General features: G+C 35.7%; 1 protein-coding gene across 2 annotated transcripts in view; it reads right to left on the reverse strand.

Moving 5' to 3' along the window:
• The window catches only part of PRKD1 (protein kinase D1), a gene marked incomplete at its 3' end in the record, with an annotated part of 322,889 nt that overhangs the window by 67,266 nt on the left and 229,951 nt on the right, over positions 1 to 25,672 (reverse strand). The window contains exons 3-5 of one of the 2 annotated variants that reach the window (XM_080708235.1): positions 25,456 to 25,587; positions 22,625 to 22,785; positions 13,479 to 13,502 (exon numbers count right to left, since the gene is read on the reverse strand). In XM_080708235.1, the coding sequence (XP_080564361.1) occupies positions 13,479 to 13,502; positions 22,625 to 22,785; positions 25,456 to 25,587 (317 nt within the window). The remainder of the gene's footprint in view (positions 1 to 13,478; positions 13,503 to 22,624; positions 22,786 to 25,455; positions 25,588 to 25,672) is intronic. The other variant, XM_080708236.1, reaches the window with a different exon arrangement.

Raw genomic sequence — 25,672 nt, forward strand, 5'->3', positions numbered from 1 at the left:
TAATTTAAAAATTTTCAATGCTACATAAACTGTAACTTTGAGATGGTTGTTTATGAGATTTTAATTTCAAGAAAAACAGTTGGCTAGAAATGGCAGCACACGCCAATAATTCTAGTACTTGGGAGGCTGAGACTGGAAGATTGCAGGTCTGAGGCTAGCCTCAGCAGCTTAGTGAACCATCAGCAGCATAATATAACCATGTTCCAAAAATAAAAATAAAATGGTCTGGGGGGGTGTAGGTCAGAGCTACATCTCACCTAGGTTCAACCCTTGGTACCCCTCGTCCCCAAAACACACACATACAAAAGAGAGAGAGAGAGAGACAATCGACTGTTTTCCTCTGCTACTGCTTTTGGTACTTTTCTCCCCACTCCTCTCTCCTACTTCAGTACAAAATCAATGAAGAACTCTGCTCTGAAAAAGAGATGGAAGCAAGCTCAAATACTTACAGGCCGTTACTATTAAAGGGTAGCCCTCAGGGTCAGGGATCAATAGGGAATGGAGGTGACTATAGAGAAGTGGTGCAGATAGGCTCAGTGTAAAAGGGAGGCCCACAGCTCAAACACTGCTACTAGCTGTCATGTGAGTGTGTAAGTTCAGTGCTGCCAGACCTTCTATTCTTTTAGTTTTTAAAAGAAGCAAGAATTCCATCTTCTAAGATCTTCTTTAATTTCTTTTTTCAATGGTTTATAATTTTCTTTTACCTCCTTTGTTAAGTTTATTCCTAAGTATTTTTTTTTTTTTGTAGGCGATCCTGAGTGGAAGTGTTTTCTGAATTTCTTTTTCAGTGGATTTATGGCTGGTTTACAAAAAAGCTTCTGATTTTTTAAGATTGATTTTGTATCCAGATACTGCTGAATTTGTTGATCGGGTCTATAAGCCTTTTGGTTGGCTTTGTTGGTTTTTCTAAATATAGTGTCATGTCATCTGCAATTAGGGAAAGTTTGAGTTCTTCTTTTCCTATTTGTATCTCTTTGATTTCCTTTTCTTGACTCATTGCTCTGGCTAGAGTCTCAAGTACTATATTGAAGAGAAGTGGAGATAATGGACATCCTTCTCTTGTTCCTGTTTTTAGGGGGAATTATCGAGATTTTTCCCCATCTAATATGATGTTGACTGTGGGCTTATTGTAGGTTGCCTTTATGATGTTGAGATATGTTCCTTCTGTTCTGATTCTCTGCAGTGCTTTTATCATAAATGGATGTTGGATTTTATCAAATGCCTTTTCAGTATCTATTGAAATGATCACATGATTTTTTACTTTGGTTCTGTTTATATGATGAATTACATGAACTGATTTTCATAGGTTGAACCAGACTTGCATCCCTAGAATAAACCCTACCTGGCCATTGTGTATGATTTTCTTTATGTGTTTTTGAATGCATGTTGCTAGTATTTTGTTTGGCAGTTTTGCATCAAAATTCATCAACAATATAGGCCTGTAGTTCCCCTTCCTTGAACTGTGTTTATTTGGTTTTGGTATTAGAAGATGGAAAGATTTGTCATGTTCATAGATAGAATAAAAATAATCAAAACGGCCATCCTTACAAAAGGGATCTACAGATTCAACACAATGCCCATAAAGTTACCAAGATCATTCTTCAGAGACATAGAAAAATCAGTCCTTAAATTTATTTGGAACAATAAAAATCACAGAATAGCCAAAGTAGTTCTCAGCAACAAAAACCATGCAGGAAGAATCATAATACCTAACTTTAAACTATACTACAAAGCCACTATAATAAAAATAGCATGGTACCGGCACAGAAATAGATACATAGACCAATGGAGCAGAATAGGAGATCCAGAAAGAAATCTACAGACTTATAGCCAATTAATTTTTGACAAAGGGGCCAAAAACATACACTGGAAAAAAGATAGCCTGTTAAACAAATGGTGTTTGTAAAATTGGTTAACCATATGCAGAAAATTGGAAATTAATCCCGCTCTCTCATCCTGCGCAAGTGTCAATTCAAGATGGATCAAAGACTTGAAAATTAGACCAGAGACCTTGAGGCTCCTTAAAGAGAGCATAGGTCCAACACTGTACCACGTAGGCACAGATAAACACTTTCTCAACAAGACCCCAAAAGCACAACAAACTAAAAGGTGAATCAATGTGTGGGATTGCATGAAACTGAAGAGCTTCTGTACAGCAAAAGAAACTGTCAAGGACCGCAATCGTGAGCCAACAGAATGGGAGAAGATTTTTGCCACCTACTCCTAACATAGAAGACTAATATCTAGAATCTACAGAGAACTCAAGAAACTCAAAACTAAAAAAACAAATCATCCAATTAAAAAATGGGCAAGCAAACTAAATAGATACTTCATGAAAGAAGACATTGAAATGGCCAATCAATGCATGAAAAAATGCTCAACATCACTGGCAATCAGAGAGATGCAAATCAAAACTACACTGAGATTTCACCTTATTCCAATTAGAATGGCAATCATTCATAAAACAACCAACAACAAATGCTGGTGAGGATGGGGAAAAGTGGGAATTCTAAAACATTGTTGGTGAGATTGCAAATTAGTGCAACCACTTTGGAAAACAGTATGGAGAATCCTCAGAAGAATGGGAACCAATTTACCATTCGATCCTGCAATGCCACTTCTCTATCTACGCAATACACTACACTTCTGGATAACAGCACAATTCACCATAGCCAAACTATAGAACCAGCCAAGATGTCCATCAGGAGATGAATGGATTACAAAACTGTGAGGTATGTATGGAATTTTACTCAGCCATAAAAAACACATTTGCATCATTTACAGGGAAATGGATGGAACTGGAGGACATTATGCTAAGTGAGATTAGTCAGTCACAAAAAATAAGAAATTGGATGCTTTCCCTAATATGCAAAAGTTAAGGAGAGGAACTCTAGATAAAAAAGGAAATCCTATAGAGGAGCAAATAAGACAACCTAACTGAGGGGATGGGAGGGGGGAAGAAGGAAACTCTCTAAAGCACAGGATGTACTTATTCATATCATAGTCAACCACTAAGCCAAGCATGGGAGGGAGGGATGGGAAGGGAGTGGGTGATGTGTGCTTGTATGTCTACACAAATTTTTTACCCTATTATGATGTATGAATTCAATGCTCCAATAATAAAAAAAAAGAATTCCAGATGTGATATGAAAGAAGTCTATGTTGAAAAACAACAACCTGAGACACACTGCCAGTCAATGTATGAGGAGTCTAAATCTGTTCCATGGTGGGTCTGTGTAATGGTTTGGATTTAGAATGTCCACCTAACCCTCCTGGAAACAATACAGCAATGTTAGAGGTGAGGGTTAGTTGCCAAGAGTCCCTGGGGGTGGGGATGGGGCTTTGAAGATTATATACGGTATTTCCTCCCCCTGCATCCCAGGCCTTCAGCCTCCAAGATGTGAGAAAAGATCCTTCTTCTCCCATGGACTGAAACTCTGAAATCTCCAGAACCTAGAGCAAATGAATCTTTCTTCTTCTAAATTGTGTGGTCAGTTGTTTTGTATTACATCAGTGAGAATGTTATCCAAGGTAATCTGAGATCTTTGAATTAGATACTGATCTGACGCTTGATATAGGCCAAACTCTTTTGATAGTCCTTTATGTGCATCCATTCATTTGAACTTCATGACAACTTGTATTGTGATCTCCATTTTATGGATAATGAAACTGAACAAGAGAAAGATTAAATAATCTGCCCAAAGTCATGAGGCTTATAAGTAGAACTATGAACTTAAGATGTCTTGCTCCAGACATTAATGTTTTCTCTCATTAGCTCATAATTCCTAGTTATATGCTAATACAGAAAGTATCAAGCATATTCTTCCCTTTTCTTATGTTAATAAAGAAAATAATAAGAATAATAAAATGTTCTACACACCAAAATTCAATTTGAAAATACCACAAACCGCTTAACCTTGACCTGCAAAAGAGATTTTAATGAGCTTATCTGTGTTCAGAGGATAGCATCTGAGTCTTGGGTGTTTTCTGGAATACAAGAGCTAGCTAAGCAATTGGCTCTGCTCAGTTCGACATCCACTTGTGCATTCAGGTGTTTTAAAGCTCAAAGATACTAACACAACTGAACAAAAACATATCAGACTAAATATTAATCCTTTATTCCTAAAGCATTAAGCCCTATCATTGTACACAACCATTCAAGGGACCATAGAGGGACAGAGATTCTCTCCTATTGCTATCAAGATGGATCTATCTAACTTAACAAGAGCTTCATGAAACAAATCCTACCTGGAGGTTCCATTCAGTATAGTACATATAAAGGCCATTAAATGACACTTTTTGCGCATAAGGAACTTACTACCTACAAGAATGCTGGGTACGTCATAACTTTTAATGTCCTCTTTAGCTTCTTTCTGCAACGATGGTCCATCTTTATTTTTATTTCTGATCACATATCATCTTCTCCAAGGACCCCAGGTCACCTAACTTACTGCCCAGTCTCTCTGTACACAGACCTCTCTGTCACATCATTCTGACTCCTGCAGAGTCATGGCTGAAGCCTGCAACTGACTTATTTACCTGTTGATTGTTTTTCTTGTTTCTCCCTTCAGTAGAATGCAATCTTTCTGAGGATGGAATCTTGCCTATCAAGTTTGTCACTATATCACCAGCACTGGAATGCTGCCTGGTACAGGATATGTGCCACTATAAATGAAAGTCTGAAGAAAAGATTAGCCGTATTCACAGTGGAGGCAGTGGGTCTCTCAGAAAGGGGTTTCCTAAAGAAAGGGCATTTTCTTAAGGTGAGTTTTGCCCCACAATGACTATATGTCAAGCAAGGCAAATGATGTCTGTCCACTCTTTAGAGTGCCCAGAGATTTATTTTATAGCCTCTGAAACCCAGTTCCTCCACTTGGGAATAATTATCTAACTCCACCTGTGCCTGCTGCTAGTAGAGCCCCTCTGTGAATGTTCAACCTGAGGCTTCTTGTGTCAAAGCAAAAATAAAGAAAAAAACTACCTCTTCTGAACAACCCAAGATGAACCTGTGAGAAGGCAAGGATTTCCCAGCACTGACCAGTTCTTTGCCAACAGACAAATATGAAGACCCAGAGGAATGGAGTTTACATAGGAATACATGTTTCCAGGTCCCGATACTGAGGAAGTAGAGGGCAGGGTGTGGGGTGAATTTCAACCTGCTCAGGGCTGTTCTAGCACTGCGTCCCTAACTGCCTGCCATATGTGCTAGGTAAGTGAGTTTGGCTCCTCAGTTGGATACCCTAAATACATAGCATAAATAAAAGCTAATCAACACCTTTTCAAAACAGTGAAAAGGTTGCTACAGAAAAAGAAAAAAAAAATGTATGCCCCCTACTTAGTGGTGACGGATGCTGTGTTTTAGAGTGGAGAATCCATTTCTTAATGTTTGCAGCAATTTGTGAAAGCTTTCAAAGTAATAACACATATAATCCCTTTTTTAAAAATACAAGGTGATCTAGATTTGTTGAGTGCTAAAGTAGTCTCTGAAGTTACATTAACTTTTATATTGCCTCACTCTTTCCAAGTAAACAGAAATGAAGGGTAAAGGAACCTTACTATTTTCTTAAGCGATCTACCCTTTGCAGGGAAAGCATCAGAACTGCTGAAGAATTGTCACAAATTACATACACGGTTCTTTCAAAATGTCAGTTACCAATATCCTACACATATGATTCCTGCAGGAAAGGGGAGACATAATAGAATTAGGATTGACTACTTTTTTTTTCAGGAAGGTAATGCAAACTTAATGCTAGACACACTGAATCTAAAACTTAAAAAGGAGACATGTTCACTGAAGAAGAAAATAACTCCTCATATCAACAATTGTCCTTCTGGGGTTTTAAGTGTCAGACTTGATCTACACATTGAAAATGAACTGGAGAATAAACATATCACGTGGGGAAAATCCAAGTCAGTCATTTTTTTTAGAGTCATCCATTCCCATTGGAATTGACTTTGGGTTGACAGAGGCCAAGTCTGAGCTTATGCGCTCACTGGAAAGAGGCTGTCCTGCTGGACATGGCGGTGTCCAACATCTACAATCCTAGTACTTGGGAGGCTGAGACAGGAGGATAACAGGTTCCAGAACAGGCTCAGCAATTTAGTGAGATGCTCAGCAACCTAGGGAGACCTAGTTTCAAAATAAATAAAAAAGGCTGGGGTGTATCTTGACGAAAAAATGCTCCTGAGTTCAATCCCCAATATCACAAAAAAAGAGGAAAAAAGAGGGTAGGTCTGACCTGTTGATTATTACCTTGGAGACACCCAGGAGAGCTGGGAAAGGATAAAGACAATCTGCAGGTTTAAAGATTGAGCCTCTTTCTCAATCAGTGGCCCACTGGATGCTGTTATAGTAGTTTATAGAATATTAGTCTACAATAGTCAGTGATGTAGATATATAGTTAGATAGGTTTGTGTATATGTGCACATGCGTTTCTGAAACAAGGCAGTAGGACCAAAGACTAGTTCATAAGGCAGCGTAGGATAAGGCGAGCGAGAGTGCACAAAAACATAAAAAGTTTTCCTTTATTTATACCCTCTGAAAGCTTTGCACTTACAGATATAGGAAAGCACTAACTCATTGAAATTGTGTCACTCAGTGACATCTTCGGTGCAAGGCTACACAAACTAGAATGGCAATCATTAAATACAAACAACAAATGCTGGTGAGGATGTGGAGAAGTGGGAACTATAATACATCCTTGGTGGGATTGCAAATTAGTGCATCCACTTTGGATAACAGTATGGAGGATCCTCAGAAGAATGGGAACAAACTTACCATATGATCCAGTAACACCACTTCTGGGTATCTACCCAAAAGAAAGGAAACCAAACTACCAAACTAATACATGTGTATATAGCTGCACAATTCACCATTGCTAAACTATGGAACCAGCCGAGATGTCCATCAACAGTTGAATAGATTACAAAACTATGGTATGTACATAATCCAACTTTACTCGGCCACAAAGAAGAACAAAATTACATCATTTACAAGAAAATGGATGAAACCGGAAAACATTATTCTAAGTGAGATTATTCAGTCACAAAATGTTGGAAATCAGATGCTCTCCCTAATATGCGGAATCTAGGGCGAAAATGGGTCATAGGAGGAACTCTAGATGAAGAAGGAAAAAATACAGTTGAGCAAATAAGGTGACATAAATGAGGGGGATGGGGGAGAAGAGGGAAATTCCCTAACATACATGATGTACTTTAACAAACATATCAAAATCAATCTCTAAGCCAAACATGAAGAGAGGGGGGAGGAAATGGGGTGAGAATTGGGTAATGACTTAGTGATGTGTGCATGTATGCCTTTTTATCTTGTAAACCATTAAGATGTATGACTACAATATACCAGTAAAAAAAAAAATTAAAAATAGATGGCACTCAAATTAGGCTGTTTATGAAGGCACCATCTCAGTTCATAACTCTGGACAATGTCACATTTTGTATTTCATAATATTTACTATAAAAAACAGAAACAATGCTGGGTGTGGTGGCACATGCTGTAATCCCAGCATTTGGGAGACTGAGACAGAAGGATTGTGGTTTCATTTGTGGACAGTCTCAGCTACTTAGTGAGCCTCTTTGCAACTCAGTGAGACCCTGTTTTAAAAATAACGAAAAAAAAAAAAAAAGGGCTGAGGATGTATCTTGGAGGTAGAATGCCTCTGGGATTCATCCTCAGTACTGCAAAAATAAAAAAAATAAAAACTCACTTTTCTTTTGAAGAAAGGGATAAATTAATCTGATCAAATTGAACCATATAGCAGAAAACTACAGTAGGTCATGTAAAATAATATAGCTAAATATTTCTTAAGGACACCTAAGTATTCTAGAAGTTGAATTATTTCTGGATTCTAGAAGTCTGATTGTCACTAGCAATTCCAATCTTCTACACTCTCTTCTCTTCTCATGATAATTTTTACTTCAAATTTGCATTTTCTTCTGTGTATACATATTCCTGTAGATGCATAAGTTCTCAAAGTGAAGAGAAATAATCTTTGTTTCATAGAAGCTAAGAGCTTAATAGATATAAGTGGTCAGGAACTACAAGGGCTTAATCCAACCAGGTATGCAAGACTTTAGGTGGGCAACATGACTGCAAGGTAAATACCTGCTATTGGTAATAGTGATGGGCTGTTTGTAATTTGTGGAGAGGTTTTGTTTTGTTTTTGTGGTGCTGGGGTTCCTGGAAACCCTTTACCTCCGAGCTACACTCCCAGACCTATTTTTTAAAATATTTTTATTTGGAAACAGTCTCTTAAGCCAGCGTGGCTGGCTTCAAACCTGCGCGATCCTCCTGTCTCTGCCTCCCAAGCGCGGGAATTACAAGCGTGTGCCACCATGCCCGGCACTTGCGGAGAGTTTTATGGAGGTCATGGTACCTAGCCTGAGGGATGGACATATCCTTCAGAGCCATTGTTCAAGATCGAATTATTTTTATTTTTGGGAAGAGCAGTCCTGAAGATTGAACCCAGAAGCATGCTAGCTCTGAGCTACACTACTGGCTCTATTTTATTTTATATTTTGAAATAGGGTCCCACTAAGTTACTGAAGGCCTCAGATTGGCTCTGATCCTGCTATCCTCCTATCTTAGCCTCTCAAGTCCTGGGATTACAGGTGTGTGTCACCATGCCTGGCTAAGATCGTTATTTCTAAAACATATATTTGTAAGTGTGGGCAAGTGGTGTGAGGACGTCCGCTCCAGAAATGGGACTATGAAAACCTATCCTATTATGTTAATATTTATATTTTTCACATTTGTGGTTATACACATGTAAGTTTTGTTCAGAGCATCAACTTAGAAGTATATATATGCTATACAAGACCTGCTGAATCGGGTAAAGTTCAATCACAGTAAGCCTCCTAATACTATTCATTTGACAGAGCTCCCTTTTCACACATTCACCACAGCACACACTCTTCTGACTGTTGGGGGCAGAGAACAGCTGGCAAAATAATTCTTGGATATCTTTCTTCACTGAAAGCATACACTGCCCAGGTGTGAATTTGGAGAACTAGTTTACACAATCATCAAAGAAATCATGCAATATCTGGCACATAGACTATATGGGTGTCATGGTGTATATTTAGGTGGAAAAATGATGTTTAGTTAAGATGAATCACCAGGATTCCTGGAACCTTAGAACTCAAGAGTACAGAAGTCTCTACTTTCAGAGAGATTTTTGTTACATTGGAAAATATTCATTTGGGGCAGAAAATATCATCGTGGTTCCATTAAGCATTAGGAATTCCTTCTTTTTCATTAATTGCTCATGTGAAAAGAATCTGCATGACTATTCTGAAGTGTATCCAGTTACAGATAGGTAATACAATATAGGCATTGTCTTCAAATTTTAAATAAATGGAAACAGTAAATGAATGAGTCACTTTTAGGAGAACTTTGCTAGGAAAGGATGTAGCCAAAAGTTTAAGTGTAATGTTTGTCTTAAGTAAATATATGTGAGCAAACCTTTATGAAAACAATAAGAGCTTAGCAAATTGTTATTCTGAAAATATGTACTCTCACATAAAAAGTTAAACTGAATACTAAATTTCACAAAAACTAAAAAAGGTAAAAAGTGAGGTTATAAAATTATAGGCAAAGGGAAAGCATTTAGAATGACCAATTTATTTCCTATCAATTTTTGCAAGAAAATCTGAATATTAGAAATAACCAGAAAGATCATGCTAGGAGTATTTCATTCCACTAAAAATAAGTTCTGTGTAAAATTTTTAACCTCAAATCTATGAATAGATGTCATCTTGAAAACATTTAAGAACATTTGAGATAACTTTAGTTAAGATTTTAAAATAGATGTAAATTTCATAAGGCCTAACATTTCTTCTTGAATTATCAATTAACATCCTGTGGCCACAAAGATCATTCAATATCTTGAATTATGTTTAGTTTTCCACTTTGACTCCACCTCTGTTACTTCAAGAAAGATCATTCTTCTCAATCACTTGATAAGAATATTACATCTCATTTCCAACATTAATTTACTTTAAACAGTTTATATTAAGAGAATAAATAAAAATATGCCTCTCTATGTTAAAAATAATACTTCTTATATTTATATATGAATCCAAACATCATATTGCATACCAAATATATACTAATATTAATTGTTAATTAAAAATAAAGTTTAAATACCACTACAAAATACATCAAAACCACACATAAACCTAAAAATATACTTCTATCACAGAGTAATTAATACTCAAGAGATTACTATCATAATGTATACTCTACATGACAATAGGTAACTTGATAGGAAAACAGGAAGATAATTTACCATAAATGAAATTTTAAGGGCAAATGAATATTTGAAAAGCTGTTTCTATTTAGACATAGAAATATATATTTAACCTATCAAATCAGCAGGGGAAATACTCTTAAAACATTGACAAAATCTCTTGTTGGGAGGAATATGAGGAAGTGGAAATTCTCTTACATATATTTCAGTGAAATTATAAATATAAACTACCCCTTTTTGAAGAATCCTTTGTCAAAAAAAGGTATAACTCATTTGACTTTTAAGACTATAATCTACTAATCTACTAACTGATTCAAACACTAATTTTTTATTAAGCCCAGAGGCATCTGAATTCCAAGTTATACCTCCTAACACTTTTTATTTTTTATTTTGAAACAGGGTGTTGCTATGTTGCTGAAAGCCATACTATGTTGCTGAGGCTGGTCTGGAAACTGGAATCCTATTGCCTCAGCCTCCCGTGTGCTAGAATTACAGACATGTGCCAATATATCTGGCTTCAACAAATTATAATTGAGAACTTATTAAAGATTTTATAAATATACAAAACAGACATGCACATACTAGGATGTCATAATGGTCTGTACTTAGAATGTCCTTCTAGCCCTCACTGAAACAAGGTAGTAATGTTGGAAGCAGGACTTGGTTGCTAGGGAGGGATCCCTGTGAGTGTGGCCATAGGAATTTGTATAAGATCTGTCCTCCTCTCCCCTCACTCTTTTCTCTGCTTTTGGCCTCCTTGATGTGAGAGTGGAGACGTGAGTTCTCCATCTCTCTGCTTCCTGTCACCATGTATGTCTGAGCTCTGCACACCTGGAGCTCTGACATGGACTAAATCACTCTCTAAAAATGGGAGTAAATAAATATTCCTTTATCTAAGTTGTGTGGTCAGTTGTTCTTGTTTTTTTTTTTTTTTTTTTGTGTGTGTGTGTGTGGTATTGGGGATGGAACCTAGGGGCATTCTACCTCCAAGCTAAACCCCCAGCCCTATTTTTTATTCTTTTTTTTGAAACAGGGTCTCACTGAGTTGCAAAGGGACTCACTAAGTATGTGAGGCTGTCTGTGAACCACAATCCTCCTGTCTCAGCCTCCCAAATTCTGGTAATGCAAGTTTGCACCACCACCACGGTTGGGTTTGGTCAGTTGTTTTGATTACAGCAGTGAGAATACTGACTGTGTTAGATGCTTTATTTCTACAGTGTTTAATATAGAAAACAATTTAACCAACAGGCAAGATGAAGTAAATTAATATAAATTGTGTGATGTAATACCAGGAAGTTTTAAAAAAGATATAGGCTATATCTATTTTTGAAAAGTTATTTATTCAGGCTCCCCAAGGGCAAATTATTTAACTCTTTTTGTTTAGAAATGCACCTCAGGGGTCACAAATCTAAGAGGGCTAATTAACCAAGACATGCTAGGCATGGAGCAATGACCAGGTTCATATAATAATTCAGCTATTTTACATGACTATCTTTAAATTATTTTTCTGAAGGAAATTTGATCAAAACCTATGCCTCATTCTACTTGAAGATATTTATGAAAAGTCTTATTTTTTAGAATAATTAGATACAATAAAGTCCAAGAAACATAGCTTATGCAGAGAGTACATTATATAGTAGAGGGTATCTTGTGAAGACCTGGCTGCCTTTGTCTTGTACAATTTTCACAGAAAATCACACTATTCTTCAGTCTTCCTTTTTGCAATATGTTCCCAACTGCAATGTGGGAGAAATAAGTGAAAAATGCTTACCGCCCTCTTTTGGCTTCATGCCCAAAGAGATTATTTGGAGGAAAGGATACAAATTCACATAATTATGTCTGGAAGGCATTTTGAAAAGCAAATATGCAAGAATATAAAAAATTACACTTACCTAGTTTTCACACTGATTTTTTTTTTTTTTTTCATTAGTGGGGATGGAACCCAGGGGCATTCTACCTCCAAGCTACACCTCCCAGCCATGTTTTTTTTTTATTTCTTATTTTGAAACAGGGTCTCATTGAGTTGCAAAGGGCCTCACTAAGTACCTGAGGCTGTTCTCAAACCACAATCCTCCCATCTCAGCCTCCCGAATGCTGGGATTACAAGCGTGCAACACCATGATGAATTTTTTTAAATGGGATACCTTTTGAGCAAGGACCACTTTTCCAAAATTGGAATTTACTATGATTGAAGCAAATTTCTTAATCTATGCCTTACAAATCAGAAATCTTGACTCACTGCATTTATTTAACTCAGTACATGTCCTGGTTATATTTTTATTAACTTCCTTTATTAGAATTACTGTAACAAGGCCATCTAAAAATGGACATTAATAATAGTATTAGAAATTTATATTCTCTTCAGGGAAAATAATACTATGTCAACTTTCAGTTGGCCACAGATAAAGGAATATAAGGGAAAAGAAACATTAAAAAGTCAATAGTCAAAACAAGTCATCATATGAACACTTTTATGTGCTCTGCCTTAGTACTTAAACAAAATGCCTGTCTTTCATGATTACGTTATAAATTGCTTAAGGTACAGGAAGGGTTATGGGGTGCTTAATTAGAATCTTTTTGAAAGAACTGTATAATTGCTGCTTGGATTGGGAGCTTGATATTTCCATTCTCCGGCCATCTTTTGAAAGTAATGATTAGATTACAAAAATATATAAGATTTAAAAGATTCTTTATTTAAAAGGGGACTAAGTTCAGGAACTGTGTTGGGCCATTATGTTCATCTTCAGGCAGTCCTTGTTTGATTCCTTATTGAGCAACTCAAACCCATGCATGTTGGGATCAAAGTCAGTGTTCTGATTGCATGGTTCTGTGGGACTTGGGACCATAACAAGTTCCAATATGCATGATTTTCAGTTAATATGGTATTGGGTAAGGTGAACATTGACTGGATTCTGTTTTATTTTCAGCGTGCTTGTTCATTTTTTACAGAACAGACGGCCATGTTATGGAATTAAGCAACGTGAGTGCAAAATTATCTCGATGTTCTGTGCATATTGAAGAATGTGCAAAGTTAACATAAAAAGAAAAGACAAAGCCACACAAACCCGTGTGCTTTCTGCAGTTTTATGGGTTGAATTTTGAGCTAAATTCTGACCTGATTATCCTCCTGGAGTAAGTGCAGATATCAATTTAACATATAATTTTTGTTGGATAAAAAGAATACCTAGTACCAGGTAACTTAGCACCTACCTCAAAGCCAGGACTCATAGGAGACTGAAACAGGAAGTTGTAAGAGCATAAAGGAGGCAAAAGGTGCAGAAGAAAAGGGAGAGAAAGAGAAGAAAACAATGTTACTGAAGGGAAGCAATGCATATTACTCAATAATACTTGATACAGATACATTTTTAAGGAAAACAAAATGTTATGTTAATCAATCTTTGTGGCCACACAGACATCTGACATAAAAACCTTTTTTTTATATTTAAAAGAAAGCTGGCCATGCTTGTGCATGCTTATAATCCCTGTACTTAGGAGGCCGAGACAGGAGGATCACAGATTCGAGGACAGCTTTGGTAAGTAGTGAGACTCAGCCACCTAATAAGACCCTGTTTTAAAATAAAAATAAAATAGGCTGGGGATATAGCTTGGAGGTAGAATGGCCCTGGAATCTATAGAACTATAGAAACTAACTCATGTTTGCAAAAACACTGCAGTTATGAGCAGGTAAAGGTAAAAAGAAAACATCTACTTGTCATGATATCAGTGATGAAACATGATTTTTTCATCTTCTTGAAAATAAATTATAGTCAAAATGAAGCATTTTTGACCTTTATGTGAAAGATTAGGTTTTTGTCACAATAATTCATACTCTCAATGGGGAAAGAAAAAGGTCATCAAAGTAATCACACAGGTTACACAGTTGTTTTGTGCCTGCAGGCAAGAATAAGCTGATTAATAATTAGTATCAGGGGTTTACAAACCAGGAAGTCCAATAGTGAATGCGAGTTTTAATTAAAAAAATATGTCGACCGCATTCTTGGCTGATTTTAGAGTTCTCATTTTTTTTGGTCTGGATTCATTCAAAGTTAAAATGTAAGTAGAAAGAAAAAAAAAAAGTTACTCTGAATTTTTTTTAAAGAAGAGAAAGAGTATCAATGGGAATATAAGACAGAGCTTGAATAAGTACACAGCACTCATCCGGTAAATTATATTGAACATATTCCTTTTTTAAATACTTGTTTTCTCAAGCTTTTTTGGCAGTTCTATCTGATAACTAGAGACCAAATCAAAACTAAAATATGGCTGATTCTTTTTTCTTAAAAAAATGCATGACTGTGTTTTGCAATCAGTGATTTCTTTCCCCTGGATTGAATAAATTACTGTGCATTGAGAAAAATATCTTGCTGAATTCTTATATGCCTATTTGTAATCTACAACACTCCCATTTTATCAGAGGCTTTGGGAGCTGCGAACATTTAGAGTGAGGTTCTGCCAAGGCTTTGTTATCTATGAAGCACATTCAGATATTACAGGCAGCAGCTGTTCATTTGAACACAGACCAAAACATCACTTTTAAGGGAAATTTATAGCCCAGCCTACTGGTATTTATTATTATTATTATTATTATTATTATTATTATTATTATTATTAATTTAGTGGTACTGGGGTTCCTGGAAACCCTTCTACCTCCGGGGTACACTCCCAGACCTACTTTTATACTTTTTATTTGGAAACAGGGTCTCTTAAGCCAGCACGGCTGACTTCGAACCTGCGCGATCCTCCTGTCTCTGCCTCCCAAGCACGGGGATTACAAGCGTGCGCCACCACGCCCGGCTCTCTACCAGTATTCTTAAGGAGGGAAATGAATCAAGTTTCTCAATTTCCAACACAAGCTATTATCCTTCTCATCTCTATATTGAGTATACAAAGCTCATGATTCTCTTCCAGTTAGTGGTCCTGAAGACTCTTTCACTCTATAGGCTTTGATCAGAATATACCCTCAGGTAAGTACAGTTCAACTCATGATGTTTCAAAATGGACTATGCATTCATTTTCATTTTCTCTAAGCTATATTTCCCAAAGTACATTTTCCCTATAATATATTCATATTCATGAGAATATAATATATTCATATTCATGAGAAAAAGGGATTTGATATTTGAATCCATTTAGGAACACTGATTTCATTGTTGCTATACTTGTTAGATCTCTAAATATGTTTTCTAACTATTGGATCATCCAATAGTTAGATGGCACAAGATGTTTTCCCAAACCTTAGCTGACCAAGATTTGTTGTTTGCTGAATATTTTATGGAGTCATTTTTATCTTGCTATCAAGTTAGAATCATTTGATATTCTAAAAATGTCGATTGACAACCAAGTAATGAAAAGATACCTACTACACTGGCAGATATTTATAATTTTATGTCACAGCTTTAATTTTTACATTTCCTTGAATAAAGAGCACATGAAATAGTTTTGCATCTATGGTAAAAATATACCATAAAAACAATTTGTTATTAAATAAATTCTATGTGTTCCAGAATGAGGTAGTACTATACTTTTAATTTATCCCCAAAGGTTTTTTTCTTGCTATTGAATGTAAGTTTTATAACTCCATTTTCTTTTAACTGACTGAATGGTATTTCATAGCTTAATTTAGTCATTTATTATTCTGATATAATAATTTATTCTTACGTGTCCTGTGATGAAAGAATCCCAGGAACTTTCTAATTTACTATTGGATAGCTATTGTTATTGTCATTTTAAAACATTTTTATCAAGTAATTTATAAGAAGTAAAGTTTATAAACGTATAGGTGTAAAGCTTGAAAAGGTTTTGCATGTGTAAACATCCAGACAACCTCCTCCTCTTGATCAAGTTCTCGGATACTTCTTGCCTCCTCCATGCTCACTTTTGATCAATTCCAGCTGGCAGCCCGCTATGATGAACCATTATTCTGAAGTGTTTCATCTTGTTAGTTTTGCTCGATTTGAATGTTATAATCTGAGTTCATAAGTAGATGCTCTTTTGTGTCTCCCTTATTTCTGTAAATATTATGTTGTGAAATTTACAGATTGTTAAGTAAATCAGTAGTTTATTAATTCTATATTATTTATACTTTCCATTATATGACTATTCCACTGTTTCCAGTTTTTAGCTATTATGAAGAAATACATTAAAATCATGTCTGTAAGGTGTTTTTCTGTGCATGAGTCTAAGACATTTCTGTTGAGTATGTACCTAAGAATACAACTGGTAAGTCACATGATACGCATATGCTCATATATGTGTGTGTGTGTTTGTGTGTGTGTGTGTGTGTGTGTGTGTGTGTGTGTGTGTGTATTTTTTTGTTTTTTGCGTGTCTGGGGATGAAACCCAGGGGCATTTGATCTCCAAGCTACACCCCCTGCCCTATTTTTTATTCTTTATTTTGAAACCGGGTCTCACTGAGTTGCAAAGGGCCTCACTAAGTAGCTGAGGCTGTCCACGAACCGCGATCCTCTGGTCTCAGCCGCACAATTGCTGGGATTACAAGCGTGCGCCACCATGCCTGGCTGTATATGCTCATATTCAGAAGGTAACTGCCAATTAGTTTTGCAAAGTTATTGAGCCATTGATACTTCCAAGAGAGCTATATGTAAGTTCCAGTTGCTCAGTATCTTCACCAACACTTGTTATTATCAGGTTTTCTTTCAATGTCAGACATTTTGGTGTAGACAAACCTCATTATAGACTTAAACTTTAAATGCTTCAGTAATTAATGATGTTAATGACATTTTTATGCTTACTGGCTATCATTTGTAAAGCACTCTTAAAGCATCTTGTTACATTTTAAATGGGGTTGACTATCTTCCAACTCTCTCTCTCTCTTTTGATACTATGGATGGAACCCAGGAGCATTCTCCAAGCTACACACCCCAGCCCTATTTTTTATTTTTTGAAACAGGGTTTCACTGAGTTGCAAAGGGCCTCACTAAGTAGTTGAGACAGTCTGCGAACCGCAATCTTCCTGTCTCAGCCTCCCAAATGCTGGAATTACAAGCGTGAGCCACCATGCCCGGGTCCAACTCTTTTGTAAATGTCCTTTATACACTTTGGCAATATTTTATATTATATATGTATTGGAAATTATCTTTTCCTATTGTATAACTTGTTATTACAGTATCAATAAAAAGGTGGTTTTTTTTAAGATTAATAAACATTTAGACAACCTAATTGAAAGAGATGACTGATACAAATTACCAAAATAAGAGATGAGAAAAGAAATACAACCACAGACAGCTCAGAAATCTGGAGATCATTAAAAAGTATTTTGAAAACTTCACCTCAAACTGAAAGACCTAGAAAAATTTTGACAAAGTTTTAGATACAAAAAGGCTATTTGAATCAAATCAAGAGTATATAGAAAAACCTAAAAGCCAATAACAAGCAAAGAAACTCAAGCAGCAATAAAGAGTCTTTCAACAAATGAAAACTCAGGACTAGGGAGATTCCCAGCTGAATTCAAGAACTTTAGAAAACTAAGCCCAAGGCTCTTCAAATTATTCCATGGTATAGAAAGAAATAGAAAACACCCAAACTTATTCTATGAAGCCATTATCACATTGATACCAAAACCAAACAAAGACATCTTAAAGGAAGAAACGTACAAATTAATATCCTTGATGAACAAAATATAAAAATTCTTAATAAAATATAAGCAATTTACATAGAAAACCACATCAAGAAAAAGGTAAAACACATCGTGAAGATTGTAAACCATGGACAAATTGGTTTCATACCAGAGAAGCCAGGCTGGTTCAACATATGCAAGTCAATGAAAGTAATTCATTACCTAAACGGAACCAAGGACAAAAATCACATGATTATTTCAATAGATGAAGAAAAGGCACTTGACAATATCCTGCAGCCATATATGTTAAAAACACTAAAAAAAAATAGCAATAGAAGGAGCTTACTTTAACAACATTAAAGCACTGTATGACAAACCCATAGCTAATATCACATAGAATGGATAAAATCTAAAAGCATTTTCTCTAAAATCAGGAATAAGAAAAGGATGCCCACTATCACTACTCTATTCAACATAGTACTTGAGATTCTAGCCAGAGCAAGAGAAGGAATTCAAGGAGATACAAAGAGAAAGAAGAACTGAAATTACCCTTACAAATAACATGACTACACTTAAAAGATCCAAAAAACTCAACCAAATCCTTCTACAGCTGATAAACAAATTCAACAAAGTAGCCCGATACAAAACCAACATATAAAAAGTAATTGTTTTTCTATATATTAATCATGAATTTGCTGGAAAAAAATCCATAAAACAAATTCATTCACAATAGCCTAAAACAAAATAAAACAGTAAACATGCAAACAAAAAATAAAATTTAGGAATAAATCTAACCCAAGAAGCAAAATATAATGAAAATCATAGAACAGTAAAGAAACTGAAGAAAATCTTAGAACATGGAAAGACTTCCCATGTTCTTGAAAAGGCAAAATAAATACTTGCAAAATGTCCACACGAGTAAAAGTGATCTACAGATTCAATGCAATTCCTATAAAAATACCAATGCCATTTTTTCACACATCTGGGGGCAGAGGAAAGTCCTAAAATCCATATATTAAAAAAAAAGACCTAGGAAAGCCAAAGCAATTCTAAGCATTAAAACACAATGCTGATGAAGTTTTACAAAAAGAAATACACTCCTATAGCTCTGTAATAATAAATTGACTGCATTTTGGATTTTCTTAAAAACAGACTGCTTTATGGTTATTTCTTTATAAGAAATACAGTTTACTGCCAAACTTGATGACAGGTAAAGTTTATTTGATCTAGCCTAGTGTGTTTTTTCCTCCTATCGTAGAATCATTATATAAATCTGAGATTCAATTAATATGCCCAAACTGAATGAATTTATAGAATAGCAGTGTCTTAATATGAGTGTAAAATATGTTTTATAGTTAAATAGGCAATTATGACAGAGAAAAAAATCATATTCTTATATTTGAGAGAAAACCCCTATACTTATCATCACAGTCTTGTAATCTGTATGGTCTGGTGGCATTAATCTTTCCAGAAATGAAAAAAAAATGCTTCTTATAGAGACATAAATGGTTTTATTATCATTGACATACCTTTTACTAAATGTGCTATAACTCAAACTATAATTAAAGACCTGGTATGTTTTGCCTGGGGCTGTGGTGCTGAGATGGGTCATATTCATGGTACTCCGTGCATGCCTGGGTAAAACAGGGTGGTTTTGTTCCTGCATAAAGTAACTAAGATAGAAAACATAACAAAGGCAGCTGGGAAATATGTATCGCATTCAATATTCCCTTCTTCAGAAATTGAATAAAAATACACTTAGACATTCCACAGGGCACAAATGGCTTCGATGTATGTAAAACACGATCTTAAGAGCCTAGGTGTCAAGCATTGTCACATTATTTTCAAGAGCACTTCTCATTTAAAGTCTACCTGAGAGCAGGGTATGGTGGTGCATGCTTGTAATCCCAGCCTTTGGAAGGCTGAGACAGGAGGATCACGATTTGTGGACAGCCTCAGATACTTAATGAGGCCCTTTGCAACTCAGTGAGACCTGGTTTCAAATAAAGAAAAAAAAATAGAGCAGAAGGTGTAGCTTGGAGGTTAAATGCCCCTGGGTTCCATCCCTAGACCTGCAAAAAAAAAAAAAAAAAAAAAAAAAAAAGGAATAAAATATAGAGCTGGTGGTGTAGATTGGATTGGAGGTAGAATGCACCTGGGTTCCATCCCCAGTACCACACACACAAAAAAAAAGGTTACCTTAAGGACATTTGAAAGAATGTTAGGAGAGCTTATGGTACAAATATACATACATATATATATATATATATATATATATATATATATATATATATATGAAAGAATGTTAGGAGAGCTTATGGTGGTACTGGGGTTCCTGGAAGCTCTTCTACCTCCGGGCTACACTCCCAGACCTATTTTTTTACATTTTTATTTGGAAACAGGGTCTCCAAGGCCAGCACAGGCAGCTGGCTTCGAACCTTCGCAATCCTCCTGTCTCCACCTCCCAAGCGCCGGGATTACAAGCGTGCGCCACCACGCCCAGCTGGTACAAATATTTTTAAAGTATCTTACAACCCCAATATTTTCTCTCATCAAAAATGACTTATTTGACCACAACTTTTCAAGTATTCATGAAAAAAGGTTAAGATTTGATTTTTAAAAATACAGGTAAAAATATATTTTTAAAATGCCACTACAAAAATTCTATTAATCAATGCAATACTAATAAATTTCAACATTTTATGTAAAATATAGTTTATATTCAAATAATTCAAATACATAATTATTTAATTTTGTTAAATAAAGCAATTAGATAATTTGAGTTATAGACACAAAAGTCTGTTAAAGATAATTATATAACCTAAATTACATTTACATATAGATTATATATTTATATATATTTGATTTGGCTATAGAAGTTAATTTATTCTCATAAAACCTAATTGCACATATGTTGTGTTTTGAAATCTATACACATGAATGTTTGTATATACACAGATATGCATATATATTATATCATTGAGACTGGGAAAAAGAGTTAATATTTAGCATTAATTATCTGGATATTAACCTATTCTAATAATTAATGACTACTTTCAAGCTTTGAATTTCTTGTAAGGTGATAATTGTTTAAAAATACTTTCCTAGTAAAAATAAAAATAACACAGAATTAATTTACAATTTTGTTTCTTTAACTTGTTTTAAAATGTCCTTCTACCCTGGCATGGTGGCACGTGCTTTTAATCTCAATACTTGGGAGGCTGAGACAGGAAGATTGTAGGTTCATGGCCAGCCTTAGATACTTAGTGAGGCCTGTTACAACTTAGTGAATAAAAAATAAAAAATAGGAGAGTACATCTCCTATTTTCTAGGAGATATAATAGGAGGTAGGAGTTCCCCTGGGTTCAATAACTAGTACCACAAAATAAATAAATAAGTAAATCAATCAATCAATCAATAAATAAATGTAAAATGTCCTTTTTATAAACACTATGACTCTCAGTGATTCTACCCGATAGCAGAATTAACTTGTAAAATGACTACTTGTAAATTGAACCAAACAACTTCTGAGCTGTGAAGGTAATGTGACATTTATTCAATTTTTGGTTGTTGTTGTTGGTTAGGCACCTTTCAAGAAGAATAATATTTATACCAATTAATCAAAATTTATGAAATATATACAACTACACATACACTGAATATTTAGAAAAATATAATATATTCTTCAGGTTATTGGTGGGATTTAGCACCCATCTTCTACCACTAGGTTCATTTAAAGAAGCATCAACAGCACAAGAAATTTCCCACAATAAAGGCCTGTAAAAGCAAGAACATGGAGTTTTGTTACTGCTAAAAATGAGCACTCATTTGTTATATGTCTGGTTTATAGCTAACACAAAATTTAAGGGATATAAAGATAACAATAAAATATTCTGCAAACAATAAAGTAATTCAGAATTCATACAGATGCCTTCAAAATATATTGCTTTTCATATCTTCATTGCCAATAATTTTGCACTGTCATTCTCACTCCAAAAGAAATTTATTTAATCTAAATATTTAGCAATTTTTAATTTTTTCTGATTTTTACAAGCTATATTATAGTGAGTTCTTGTGACATTCAGTGGAGGATGAAAGGGGTAAATATGGGAAATTCAAAGCCTCAAACCATTAGCCTATTTCAGAATCTTATTTTTATTTTAAAGAATTCACATAATTGTGACAATTTTTACTTGGAAAATCCAAATTCAACTTTCCTAAAGAAGAATATTTAAGCTATATCCATAAAACCTTTTAGAGTTAATAGAAATATTTAAAGTATTAAGTGCTATTTTTCTCACAGAATTTGTCAGTTGGTGTCTGACAATACACTTACATGCATATCAGTAATACCAAGCAATAAAAGACTTCCATATTATCATGAAAGCAAATTTCAAATTTTCTCCCAAAATAAACATTCAGCTATGCCACACATAAATAATCTGTGGAGATAAAGATCTTTTATCTCTGGTTTGCAAATTCTGACAAATCATGTTTTGCAACATTAACACATTAGTTTGTGCTGCTCTGGCCCTATGACCATGATGAAACCTCACATATTTTATAATTTCACTCAACTAAGAGATAAAAGTAAACTCGAAGCTGTTGGTTACTTGATGAAGCATTGACCAGTCTATAGCACAGGCCCTAAAGAAATACAGTCATTAACACCCTGGCTGCATCCTCCCTCCCAGCACTTCGGGCTTGAATTAACACTGTTATAACAAGGTCCAGCAGATTTCTCATGTAAATGTGGAAGTGGATAAACAGGAGGCCATACCAGAAGGGGCTCATCAGGGGCGCTGATGGAGAGCTCAGAAGAGGATGTGCGGATGGTGCTGAGCCCAGTGAGGGACACGTTGGAGAGCCTTCTCCGCCTCACGCCACTGCAATTGTTGGGGATTTTAAATGCACACCTCTTATGATAATTCAGACCACAACCTAGAAAGAAAAAATAAAAATAGCTTTGTTCAATCATAAATTAAAAGCTATTCCCCTCTTAGTTATAAATTAGGATTTTTGAAAAGAGTCCTTCTGTTTCTTTTGATATTTGGAAATTCAATTTCTCTTTTGAGATTTCTCTGATTTTCCTCCCAATTTGCAAATGGGTTCGATTTTATTGGACAAGCTCACCAACTACTCTGGTTATCAATTTTAAAAATAATCTGTAATATAATAAATTTGGACTTTTAAAGATTTAGCAAAAAACCTACAAGTGATGATGTAAGCCAATTATAGCTGCCATGAGTCCAAATATAAATGGAAACATAGAGGGAAAATTAATCACAGTGTATCATAACTTTGAAATTATACTGATTTGTATTCTGACACCACAACTTGCTTGCTTGTATGACCTGAAAAAATCACCTCACCTTGGTTTCCCTTTCTTTGAAATGGAGATAACAATAATGGTGAATTATTATTATTATTATTATTATTGTTAGTAGTAGTAGTAGTAGTAGTAGTAATAGTAGTAGTAGTAGTAGTGTGTGTGTGCATGTGTGTGTGTGTGTGTGTTACTGGGGATTGACCCTAGGAACCTTCTACCTCCAAGCTACATTCTCAGCCCTACATTTTGTTATTCTTTATTTTGAAATAGGGTCTCACTAAGTTGCAAAGGGTCTCACTAAGGAACTGGGGCTGACCTCGTACCTGGGATCTTCCTGCGTCAGCATCCCAAGTACTGAGATTACAAGTGTGTGCCACCATACCCTGCATAATGGTAAATTGTTAAGGAAATATGTAAAATACTTCACAAGCTGGTTTCCACATAGTAGGTGATCAATAACTGAAAACATATTTCCCAATGAGGGAAATATCAGTATCAAATATATATATATATACATATATTCCATATTCCACATGTATCCCTCATTGGCTGGCTACCACAACTCAGAATTTCCATGTGCCATACAGCAGCCCAGACAAATTTTCATAAAACTCATGTTAGGTAGAGTTTCTGCAAGATCATAGTCTATTTATTGCCATCCTCACAGACAGACAGAAATCTAACAGGTGTGGTAAGCTTATTTACATTTTGAATCACCAATATTTGGTCATACTGGCCAAAGTTCAAAAAGCTCTGTCCTCTCTAATCTGAAAGAACAGGAGATGATTGGGCGAGGTCTTAAGACTCTGTCATGGTAGCTGAGCATTTCTTTCATTTTTATTTTATTTATATGTGGGACTTGCTGAAAATGGTATACATTTTCAATTGGTACCCTCTCCCTCCCAGCCTCCTCCCCCCTTCCAACAATGGGTGTCCAGGTTAACCATGCTACATTCATACTTTTAAACATATTCTGATGTAGTTCCTCAGCCTCAGCCTTCTTCCTCTCCTATCCTTCCATTCTAGCTTTGCTGAGGATTCCCCTCCATTGTCTGGAGTCCCTCCGGTATTTCCAATACTCCCTAGTTTGGGCATAAGAGAAAACATATGTCTCTTCTCTTTCTGTGCTTGGTTGATCTCACTTAACATAACGTTCTCCAGATCTTTCCATCTTCTTGCAAATGCTATGATTTTGTTCTTCTTTACAGCTGAGTAGAATTCCATTGTGTACATTTCCCATAATTTTGCAATCCATTCATCTGTTGATGGAGACCTAGGTTGGTTCCATATTTTGGCTATTAAGAATTGTGCTGCTATGAATATTGGTATGGATATGTTACTGTAGTTCTCTGATTTCAAGCCCTTTGGGAAAATACCCAGGAGTGGCATAGCCGGGTCATATGGTGGATCTGTTCCCAGTTTTGTAAGGAATCTCCACACTGATCTTCATAGTGGCTGAACTAGTTTGCACTCCCACCAACAATGTAAAAGAGTTCCTCTTTCCCCACATCCTCATCAGCATTTATTGTTATATGATTTCTTTATACTTGCCAATCTGACTGGTGGTAGATGGAATCTCAGCATAGTTTTGATTTGCTTCTCCCTGATGGCTAATGATGTTGAACATCTTTTCATCTATCTATTGGTCATTTGTATTTCTTCTTTTGTGAAGTGTCTATTCAGTTCAGTTGCCCATTTCTTGATTGGGTTATTTGTTTTGCTAGTGTAGAGTCTTTTGAGCGCTTTTATATTCTGGATATTAGCCCTCTATCTGAGTGGTGGCTGGTAAAGATCTCCCATAGCTGAGCATTTTGAATAGTACAGCTCAAAGAGCACTCCCATAGGGTTTGATAAAACTGAAGTATTGGTGTAGGGACTCAAAGATCAGTTTCAGTCTTCTCTGTTCAATAGCTGGGTGACCTTGGTTGGTTCCATTAACCTTCTGAGTCTCTGCTCTTTGCAGTGCTTTCTGTTCCAATTTTGGGCTAACTTAAAAACTCAGGTTGTATTTTTTTTTGGCTGTGGCTATATATCCAATAAAATAAAATGAAGAAGTATTTCCACATGGAATAGGGAAAGAGATGTTCCCAGACTGAGTCAAATACATCAAAAATTGGAATTTTTTAAAATGAATAAAACAGAATCCATACATCCACAAAATGTATGAGCATCCTCCTCAGAGACAGAAGACACTGCTGGAGGGGCCAGAGCATAGGCAGCTCCAGTGTGCATACAGGAGCAGCAAGCATGCATGTTGCATGACAGCAAAGCAAACAAATTACCTTCACACTTCAGGCCTTGCCGCACCAGCCCCCACAGCATCTCTCCACAGTGATCACAGAACGCGGGAGCTCTGTACGAATGGACGAAGAGAGCGTGGGGACGAATCTGGAAATCTTCGAAGGTGGCAGAAGCTGTAGAAACAGTAACATTGAAAGAGAAATTGACTGGATCTGTAAATAATAAGCATGACAGGCAATAAGCAGGCCAGTTTGAAGG

The sequence above is a fragment of the Muscardinus avellanarius genome (genome assembly GCF_963383645.1).
Source record: "Muscardinus avellanarius genome assembly, chromosome: 12".
Taxonomy (NCBI): Eukaryota; Metazoa; Chordata; class Mammalia; order Rodentia; family Gliridae; genus Muscardinus; species Muscardinus avellanarius.